This window comes from Grampus griseus (genome assembly GCF_964374135.1).
Source record: "Grampus griseus genome assembly, chromosome: 18".
Taxonomy (NCBI): domain Eukaryota; kingdom Metazoa; phylum Chordata; class Mammalia; order Artiodactyla; family Delphinidae; genus Grampus; species Grampus griseus.
The window spans coordinates 21820820-21832518 of record NC_139012.1 but is presented as its reverse complement, the minus strand read 5'-3'; the positions used below and the strand labels follow the sequence as shown (position 1 = coordinate 21832518).

Sequence of the window (11699 nt, the reverse complement as noted above, 5' to 3'; positions counted from 1 at the left end):
GGATTAATGCTATGAAAGAAACCAAACTTAATAGATGCACTAATCATATTTACAGTTGAATATCAGTAGCATTTTTAAAATATCCCAAGAATAAGAATTAAACTTTGAGCACAAATGACGTACCTTAATTCACAGCAGCATTAACAAGATTGTCCACACAAAATGTGCAGAAAAACCAAAAAGTTTTCTTATCCATTCCACCTGAACTGTTAATCATTTCCATTTTTAAATTTAGAAAGCATAGCAGGGGCATTTTTAATCATCAAAGGTTCAAAGTCTTGAGCCACTCATAGCCTATATAATTCAACCTTCCATTTTTTCTTTACTGTTACTATTTGTAATTTTAAAGTTCCAGTTCCTTTTGCGTTTATTGCAAGAAAACTAGGTGTATCTAAGAATTTACATTTTTGTGGTATATATACTGGTTTTATAAACAATATATTTCTTACATATTATAATTACATATATAGGTATACTTTTTAAATGACAAAATCCAATTCTATTTAATCCATGGGTAATATAACTCAAGAAAATAAGGGTTGCTTAAATTTTGAACCCTTTTAGATGTGCAAGAGGACTTCTATGAAACACTTTATGTATATGGGAAAATATTACTATAATCCTTGAATGATTTACGTGCAAGGATTTATTTTATTGGGGATAGATAAAATTGCCTGAAGACAATGCAATGGCTTCTCCCAGTTATCCCTGAGTTTCTTTTTATTCTTTTTTCCCCATAGGATTACTGCTGTGCTTAAGTTCTGATTGATGATACACTCATATAAGGCACTTATTTACAAGGTCTAGACTTAAGACAGAATCACAGCATTTCTGCAAAAGCCTTCTAACTCTCTATGTTTGCTGCTCCAGGACTTCTAAGTAGTCAGGTTCAGCATGTAAGTTAGCTTTCAGCTCAAAATACTCATTTTTAGTCTGTTCCACTAATACCTTCCTCGGCCTTGAGTACATTAATGTCTCCATCAACTTTAACTCTTCATGGGCTCCTGGATAATGTACCTCCATATCAGGCTGAAGTTGAGCAATGTTTTTCCTTAGGTATTCTGTGATTCCCAGTTGCTGAAGTTCTCTTTCTCTCTCTAAAATGTTCCTATATAACGAACTGGCATCCTGGAAGGATAAAAATTCAGTGGATTTGTCTGTGACTTTGTACTTCATATTTGATCCTGTGAGTGGGGAATGATTTTCTCGTTCTAAGAGACTTCTTTGGAGATGTTTTGCGTCACTTCCCTCTTTCTCATTCCTTTCTTCTTCTTCTTCCAGATGCTTTGAGCCAAAGGATGGGCTTCTATAGACGTGAACCACAGGGCTCACCATGTGCTGCTCATAGAGTGATGCTGTGGGTCTCTCAGTAGTGTGGTGAGTTGTTTTATGGCCGTACATGCTATACTGGAGATGCACAGGACTGTTGTCTCTCATCTGTTCATCAGCTTGTTTCTTTTTGTATCTTCTCCTACGGTGGAGAACAAGAACCACTATCCCTGCAGCACAGAACACGATAGTTATGAATACAATCAGCAGTCCTAGTATTAAAACAGATAGTGGTACAGCATCGGTAAGTGATTTAAAAATAGTGTCTGCTGTAGTTGTGGCTGTAGGAGTATTGACCATTACGTAACTAGTCTGAGTTGGCAAGGATGGGTTATTGACCAAACCTGGGCAAAGAAGTTCACTGTTAAGTGCTCTCAATTCCTTTTTGTCTAGGTGCTCTGGAGAGGTGCAGAGTATTTCATCTGTCACTGTGTTCTTACTTAATTTTTGTATCCATTGCTGCAATCCAACCAGGTCACAGGAACAATCCCAGGGGTTGTCCTCAAGGTCAATCTGGGTCAGTAAATCAAGGTCATCCAAGATATTACTTACAGGTAGATGGGTAAATTGGTTTGTTTTAAGGTTTACCCTCATAAGAGGAACCCCTGAAAAAATATGTGGTGGTAAAACTTGCAGGAGGTTGTTGTTTAAATAGAGGACTTTAAGTTTAGGCATTGGGTTGAAGCTACCAGGTAATATTTCCTTAACGCCATTGTATTCAAGATATAAGTACTCAAGATTGTGGAGACCAAGGAACATACCTCCACTTAATTTAGTCAGATGGTTACCATTCAGATAGAGCTTTTGTAATCTTGTTAAATTCACAAACGATCCTTCTTCGAGAACCTCAATGCGATTGTTTCCCAAGTGAAGCATTTCCAAAGTGAAGTATTCCACTAGATCAGACTTCATTAAGGTATGAATAATATTCCCTGCGAGAATAAGCTTTCTAGGATTTTGTGGAGGAGGTTTTAGATCTGATAAGCTTTCAATATTGCGCTCTTGACAGTGTATTAGAAGTCCTGATGGGGAGAGTACTTTGCAGTTACAAGGAATAGGACAGTAGAGTCCTGGAAGTTGAGTGAATGGCTTTGTAATATAAGGTATTAAACCTGGTGCTTTGGTGGGTGGTTTTAAAAGAGACGTGGTCTTGGTTGACATGCCACCATCACTTATTGAAGATGTTACTGCCAGATGTAATGATCCTGAAGGATCCTCGTGTTCTTCAAACGCTGGTGGAGTGGAGCAAATTGATTCCTTTTTCAGCCGGCTCAGTATGCTTCCTTTGAAAAATGGAGGGCTGTTGCACACAATATCACCAATTATAGACTGAGGGGGCATGTTTTCCAACCAAAGTTTTAGCTGTAATAAGTCACAATTGCAGACCCATTTATTGTCCTCCAACTGGAGATCCAATATTCTGCCAATGTGTTCTAAAAAACCAACATAAGGCAATGTTTGCAACTGATTTCCACGAAGATCTAGATGGGTTAAAGGAACAAATCGAAATACGTTTGGAGGAAGACTCTCAATAGCATTGTCATTTAAAATTAACACTTTAAGTCTGTTGAGCTTGCTAAAGGCACTTGGTTCAATCACTGTAATAAAATTGTTATCTGCTTGTAGGAATTCCAGGTTTTCGAGTCCATGGAAAGTATCCTCTTTAAGAATTTCTAAAGAATTGTGATTGATATGAAGTTGCTTAAGAAGGCCAAGGCCATTAAATGCACCAGTCTCAATATCTGCAATATTGTTAAATCCAAGGTGTATTGAGATAGCATTGGTAAGCCCAGAAAAGTCATTTGTGTGAAGCATTGTCAAACCATTATTTACTAAACTTAAGTGGAAAGGTCGTGATGGTGGCACGCTTATTTGGGATAACTTCTTGATACCTTTCTCTTCACAATTTATTAGCATCGTGCTGTCTTTTTCCTCACAATTGCAAAGAGAGTCACAAGAACCTCTGGCTGAGGCAGAGGACATTGGTGATTGGGACTGTGACGATATACAGGCAAGGAGAGATGAATACAAGAGATGACTCCAAAGTTTCATGTTGTCCTGTGATGGATCTGATTCTGTAAGATAAAATGCAATAGCAATGGGCTTCAGTGGCCAGGAGCAGGGAGGAGATGAATCTGACATTTTCAAAATGATAGGTTTTCCTCTAAAAGGCAAAATGTTATTATTCTGAATATATAAATACATTGCTGAGTCCACATTTTCTTTTACTTTTTACAAATATTATGACTGGCAGGTTTATTTTACTTTTAACTTGCATTGTGATAAAAATCTAAAATTTAGGTCAAGGAGAATTTAAAATGTCAACTCAATTGTCTTCAAATCTACCAAATAATCTGCATTTTAATAGACATGAGGGGTGCTGGCTAAATGGACCATTGATACTTTGATATGATACAAAAATGTATACTTGAGAAGACCCTGGCTTTTTTTATTTTTTAGCTCAAACTAGATGAATCTAAGGCTGAAGGATTACCATAAAAGACAAATATGTAGGTATTAGCCAGAAGCAGAGAGACCCGTAGGGAATTTAAAGATGATCGTTAGAAGGAATGTATGTTTGCATGCATTATACACTTGCTTTAGTTTTGTTTTTGAACTGGATATCACAATATAACATCTAATAACTCTGTGTTTAACCTGCGTTGATTTTGGCTTAAGATACTTATTAATTCCATTATTTATTTAAAAACTTTGAGAAAAAATATGTCTCTATGTAGTAAAGTTGAACTTTATAAAAGATTTTGTTTTAACTATGTTGTCTAGGGCAGTTTGTATAAGCCTTGTAGTATCAGATATATATGCTTAAAGGCATCCATTCAAATTTCACTTCAGTCACACTTTATATTGAATTTCTAGAGGTGGAATATTCACTGCTACTTTTAAATTCTACTATGGATAAGGTTAATATAAAAAATAAAGAAGAAAAATTGATCTTTAACACATATTTCAGGCTATTATAAAAGAACAAACAATGCCTCATATAAATTTCTAGCAAATGACTCCCTAATGAGGTCTTGAACCAGGTTTTAGGGCACTGAATGTCATCACATAGTTAAGCAGTTGATCTGTATTATAAGGCTTAATGTTGCAAACAATGAACTATAAAGCAAGCGTCACTATATTAAAATATTTGAGGATATCTCTAATTTAGGAAATAAAAAATGACAGTTCAAGATAACAATATCACATATTCCAACTCCTTAAAAATGTAATACCTGCACCTGACATAGCAATTAAAAAAAAAATTCTAACTCTAAAATGACAGCAGTGGTGTGGTAAATACTTTGAAGTCTAATGGTATCTAATTTTATTCCCTTCTTTTAAATATTGCACTTTAAATTTATATAGACTAAATCGAAAGGTAAAGAAACACCACATCTTATAACTGTTCGACTTTTGGAAATGATAATTGCTTTCATGTTTCTGGATGGAATGTGAACTTTGAATCTAATTAAAAATCACAATTAGATAATACATCCCAGAATCCAATCAATAATCCTGAAAATAAACTTTCACTCCGTGAAAATACATTGTCTTATTGAAAACATGTATAGTATGAAGTTTCTGAAAGGTAAAAGGCAACCAAAGACATCGAACAATAGAGTCCCTTTCTATATAAAGGGAAAGTTAGCAGGCTGAATGTTTCCATAGGGAAATAGTTTGATTTTAAACAACTCTGAGGGCTATGCTTAGAATCAAGCAGCTTGAAGTTGGAAGTCTTCATCTTGTGGATTAGCATCCACAAACACTGAAACTACTTTTCCATAGATTACCAAGAAAGAATACTATGCATTTCACCAGGCACAGTATCTTAAGAAAAGAGTAAATAACTTCCAGATGAGACTCTCTCCTCTTGTTATTTTTTTAAAATCTTATGTGCATTTTATGCTCTTCAAAATGTCCTAGGGAACAGTTTCTAGTCTTTTCAGAAATACACACAAATGTGAAAAGTGGTTCTATATTGACAATCTGATACAGTGTTAAAGAGGTCAAAAAATCTCTATTTACATATTTGCAAGTCAGGAAAAAATAAAAGTGGTATACAAAATACAAAGAATCTTTTCATATTGTACTTGTATTTCAAATACAACAATGGTGTTTGGAAGTAATCTTCCCTTCAAAAAGCACAAATAATTCAGTTTCCCATAACAAACTGCATGCTGTAAAAGAAATAGTAGCATATTATTTTACTTGTTCTTCTCTACAGCCAGCTGTTGGACTAAATGTCTGCTGCTCACAGAAAACAGGCATCTGCTACAGCATTAGTTGTGCCAGTGAGCAAGAATGAAACTGGATATCCTTTAATGCAAAGTTATTTTTTTTTCAAGAGGCAAACAGAAATTCAATCACTTTGGGATAATGCAAAAATATGTATAAGGAAAGCCTGGAAACATTCATCTTACCTGTAAAGCAAAGACTTCCTGACGTTATCTGTAATGCACAGCTGGAAGAGATGTTCAAAGTAAATTCAATTTCTTTATTAAAAAAGAAAACACCGACCACCACGTACTTTCTTCTCAAATATCACTTTTTGGCAAGTCCCATCGCTTTATAAAGTTAAAACCTCTGGTCAAACACAAAATGCTGAGCATTTCATTGAAAATATTTCAAGCAGAGTGCATACTAGATCATCCTGAAGCAGTTGTCCTTTTATTCCCCAATTAAAATTCACGGCATACTTCACAGCTATGCTGACTTTTTTTGCATATAGTTAACCATTTGCAAGCTGCCGAGTGCAGTAAATAAACAAGATGTGTAACAGAGCTGGGATTGATCACTCTTGCTTTCTTAGGCTGTAAATGCAAGCTGCAGCAATGTTCTCTTTCCTTCCTTTCTAGTCTTTCTTGTTAGTTCAGTTTGTTATTAGTCAGATTGCCAAGGGCTGGGAGGTAGGCGTAAATAGACTTCTTGGCTTTTGACTCAGCCTTTAAGCCCTTCCCCATCAGAGCGCTTTAATAGGCCAGTGTCATTTAACACAAGAGACAGCTCCACCTTGGGACTCAACTCCTCCTCTGGCAAATGGTTTTTCCTCTCCCTTTAAATACCAAATACAGTGCAAGTGAATTTTGATGCGAATAATTACATGTTTCTTTAAATGTTTAATAATATTGTGTTATACAGCAGGCTAAATAATACACTATATTAAATTCTCATCTAGCACAGTACTGTACTGTTTGCACATGTGTGCAGAAAAACTGCAAGTATGCTACCAATAGAATAGTTACTTCAGTTTTATTGTTTTTAACTGGTATTTATGGTTGAAATTGTGCACTAATTAAATCTTAAAATGTTAACATGAACTGCTTTCCTGAAACATTTGTATTCTTGTATTCACCATTTGAAAAAAAAAATCTTTAAAGCCTCATGTCTGAGACTCTAAGCTTTATACTTCTTTTCTTTCCCTACAGCCAACGTTCAACAATGAGATTAGAAATGAGGTTCTTTTTTCAGGTAGATAGTATTTATTTGGAATGGAAATATGATCAGTTAAAAATACCTTCAAGAATCTTCATTACACATGGTTGTCTCTAGTTGAAAACAGCCTATCACTTTCAAAAATATGAAATTATGTCTTTCCAGATAAAATGAAACAAGTTAAATGAATACGTAAAAATTAAAATAACCTGATTTTTATGGTACTAGCTTAGGGAGCATTTTTTTCCTAAAAAGATTATATTTAAAAAGTTACTTGTTTCTTCAACTCTTAAAAGTTTCTGAATCATCACTAATAAAACTCTCAACTGTCAGATTCGTTATTTCCCCAAATGCCTATGTTTTAAAACTCACTCCTCTTTACCTACATTCCAAGGGCCTGGACTTTTTCAGAGCCAAAATGAATATACTAGATGCTATCATTTATTCATTTTGAAACAGGCTATGTTTAGAAACACTCTTCCCTATAGGTTCTAGAGGTTACCTATATTATATTAGGTCTCATTTCAGAAAAAGTATTTTTTAAGAGGTTTTATGCAGTTTATATCATCGAAACAGGAAGATACAGATTAGGTTATTATTTAATGATTGTCTGCAGTTATGCACTCAAATTCACAAAGTTTTCATATCCTTAATGTGGAATAGTTGTTTTAAAAGCTAAGGATTTTGAGGCAATTTCTAATATTCTCACTTTTCTTTATTTTACAGCTTCTCACTAAGTTCCTCATTTAATAGCACTGTGTGCTTTGATAGAATAGAGATTATAATACAGATGAGGGTGTGGAGAAAGAGAATAAAGATAAGGAATAAGATAATAAGGAGAATAAGAGAGAATAAAGGAAATGAATTACTTTTGGGCACAGTCTGCTGCTAACTGAGAGCCAAGTTAACTTAAATCAGTCTAATAATTTAGACAGGTGGTGACAGAACAGAGTTAGAATCAGTGAGAAAACAAGGAACTAGAATAATTTTTCTTCTAACACTGTAGACATAATTCTCCAAATGCATTCATTTAGGTTTTGGAGGCAAAATAACACGAGAAATGCTCTGGAAGTATAGTCTGTGGTGGAAAAGTTGTTCAAATAGCCATATGGGACAAATGGAAATAAATTCCTTATAAACTGATATATCTTCTCCAGCTTGAGGATATGTTGATTTTATTCATAATATATACCTAGTATATATTTGCTGTTATTTTTCTTGAATCCTTTGCCTATATATAATATGTTATCTTTTTCATGCATAAATTACTGGTTAACTACACAATAGTCAGGGATAAAAGGAGTGACTAACAAGCCTTTGAAAAAATTCTCTACAATTTTCATAAGTTTTCGGTGGGAACATAAAGAAAGGTTAGGTGAAGAATTATTGTTTGAGAAACATTCTGTAACTTTTAACTTAATTCAAAGGAGTAATATTGATAATGAATTACTTAGCATTACCTCAAAATTAATAGTAAAGTACATAACAGCACATTTGAAATGATTATAGCTAAATCCACCCAGCTCTATGTTTTGTTAACTACAGTTCCTCAGTTGTTTCACTAAGTCAATAATGCAGTCATTCTTTCCAAAATGCTCATGGCAGAATGTGTTAATTATTGTTGGACAACATTTATTTTAGCAACATTTTTAATTTCCAATGATTACCTGGAAAAGTATTTTCCAGTGTAGCTTGCTCCAAGTTTTAATAATAAATATCTTAAGTGATCACAATAAATACTCAATTTTATTACTCTTTCCACATAATTTACCCCAGTGACTCTACATTGAAAAATACTAAAAAGTAATCTTTTTAAATCATATCTTCTAAGTTATGCTTTTTAGAATGTGCATCTTAAATAGCAAACGTGAAAATATTCTTGTCACATTGAAGAGTACCAAGCAGTCAAAAGAAATAAACGTATCTGTGTTAGTCTCCTTAGGGCAGCAGCATATGTAAGGCAGCACAGTACTTTCGATATCAGGACTTAGGAGAAGGCCTTTCCTTCCCTGCTTATCCAATGCGACACAGACCAGATGGAAGAATATTTTATGAAATTTATTGGACCAATACTTTATCTGGAACAAAGAGAATAAAAAAAAAGATTGTTCACTGGAAAGAGGGAAAAAAATTAACAGTGAAAGAGATTTATTAATTCTGTATAGGTCTAGTTCTACTTCAGAACACCTGCCCACCTTCTTCAGTGCCACATTTAAGTGGTCAAGTGAAGATGTATAGCAGATTGATTCCAACTCAAGAAAATGGAAGGTTTGAAGAGAGAGGTCTTTGCACCATGTGCAATGTAGAATGAGACATATTTAAATACTCTGAAGGTAGAATGTATAAAACTTGATGACTCTTTGGGGATGATAATACTACAGATGGTCTTTCAATATTCGTTGGTGATTTCATTCTTTTAAGAAAGAATTTAAAGAAATAAGTCTAAATAAATGTCACTTTTTAAGTAAATACTTGTATCATTAATGTAAAAGAAAAATACAGCACACATACTTGAGAAACAGTTATTATTGTGGGCTCTGTCTGCTCGGTACTCTCAGGGAATTACAGTGAAATTCATGATAATGCTATGAGGACTGACTATTACAAATATTTTCAAATAATATCTAAATTTATAGATCTGTAGAGATCTTGTGCACTGGTTTTATAAACATTAATAAAGACATTTTGTTTTTTCTTATTTCAAAGTAAAAGTTTTCTTTAAAATAATAATGCGGTGAAGTCTACTTGAAAAAATAATTTGACTTATATACATAAATTCCATTCACAGAAAATAATAATAAAAGAATATTGCCTATCTTTCACAACGCCATGCTATACAGTAACCTTTGAATTTGATTCCCAAATATTAAACTTAGGATTCTCTTTCATGTTTCACTAAAAGAGAAGCCCCAAACTCTTTACTATAATTACTTACTTTTTTGGTTCTGTTAGAGTCAGAACATAATCATTATGGATACCTTCACTTCTGACAATAACACGCAATTTAACTAAAGGAATGTGACTTTTTATGAGGAAGAATAGAAGATCTTCTCACCTTTCACCAAAAACCTCTTGGTATATGAGGACATTTCCACACATTCATCAAGAATAATGTCATCTCAGTGAAAAGTCTATGTATCTTAGAAAAATTTATATGATTGATATATTTTATAAAGTGACACATGAATGGGTATTTAGGAAACTTGCCTTTTGCATTGAACATTTAATAAAAAGTTTAATTTGTTACTTAAATCTTAAGTTTCCTTCATGCTCAATTTGATCTGAGAACAAAAGTATAAAACTAATAATGGAATTGCCTTATTCTATGAGAGGTCTTGCAATAAAATTTCCTGTTTTGATTTGAAATCTGCTGACACAAAGGAACTGTTTGATGCCATTGCTTAACCTGGCAAAACTGAAAACAAAACAAAAAATTTCTCCTGGAAGCTTGGACTGTAAGTTTTCGTCTTCATAACAACAACAACAAAAAATCCCCTACTTCAAATGGATGACTAAGAAGACTTTTTTCTAAAAAAAAAAGAAAACAAAGTTGCAAAAAAACAACTAAAAAATGTTGATGGATGTTTCCATGGTGAATAATGAGCAGTGTTCAAGAGAAACAGGTCCAGTGGAATATTGGTAGACTGTGGATTATATTGATTGTAAAGACTCATTGAGGGAAGGCTAGTGTCTACTTCATATTTTTTTTCCAAGACATAGTTATAAGTAGTTATTCAAGTTCAATAGTTTCTTTGTACATTCTCATTATCATGTAATCTTAGGACATTTACTTACTTTTTCTCAGGAACATATACAGTTTTAATTTTTAATTTTTGTCCACATTACAAAACCTAATGATGAAAATAAAAATATTGATCCCCATGGATCTTTCCAAATGTTGTCATATGGCAGATATTATAACACAATCTGTGTGACTATATTACTTTGTATTCAGATGATTAACAGTAATGGTAGGTAAATACCACTGAATCAAATATGCAAGATAGGCTTCGTGGACCACCTACAGGGGATTTTAAATTTCTGGATGTCTTCCTATTGCCAATCACAGTTCGGAGCTCACTGCCTCTCCCTATCACATATTGCTGTGTCACTGAAGGATGCAAACTTACTTTAATAGTTTTAATCTTGTAATTGTGATATTCAACCATTTTTTATAAAATATGTCAGTTTCATTTTGTTCAACATATTATTTCAATAAGATAAAGCTGTAAATATCATGAGCTTGAATATAATGTATATATAGAGAGAAATAAATTTCTTTGTTACAACTGGATCTATGTTCTGTAAAGAAAGAAAATAATTGGCAAGGTACACATGTTGGTTGAGAAATATATGTACATAGTTCAACATGATTCAGTATTTTTTAATTTTGCGTTTTTAATTTGATAATGGTAGAGTTAGTATAAAAAGACATTTACTGAACTATTAATGTCATCACTGGAGTATTAATATTAACCAAGAAAGTGAATGAATTATCCTTGACAGAATCCACTGAATAATGTTGACTTCTTTTGTTAACAGAAATCTTGCCAAAAAACTCCAAACAAAATAAGAAATATTACATTTCGATATATAATATTTTAAAAAGTGTTACATAACTTAGAGAATAAACTTTTGAGTTGTAAATAATTCACTCAGATACCCAGGGAAAGATAGTCCTTCAGAATCAATCTATATTCAGCATGCCAAAAACGCATTTATAACTTACCTACACACCTACATGAAGATAAATATAGATTTTTTTGTTAATATAATTATCTTTTTGATCCTTTTATTGTATACATTTTACTTTATTAATATCTAATATATCTTCTGGAATAATTGAGGTTTTCTTATGACATATTTTGAAAGTATATATATTCTAGGTATATATATTCTACATAACATTACTATGTATATTGTAGGTTCAAGAA

General features: G+C 33.1%; 1 protein-coding gene across 1 annotated transcript; it reads right to left on the bottom strand.

Annotated features, from left to right (window-relative positions):
* Positions 1-742: 742 nt before the first annotated feature.
* SLITRK6 (SLIT and NTRK like family member 6) lies at positions 743-3381 on the bottom strand (the record flags this gene model as incomplete). The annotated part of the gene is made up of 1 exon (XM_082675690.1): positions 743-3381. The coding sequence occupies one exon, from the start codon at positions 3379-3381 to the stop codon at positions 853-855; it is 2529 nt and encodes an 842-aa protein (XP_082531816.1). The 3' UTR covers positions 743-852.
* Between the last annotated feature and the right edge of the window lie 8318 nt (positions 3382-11699).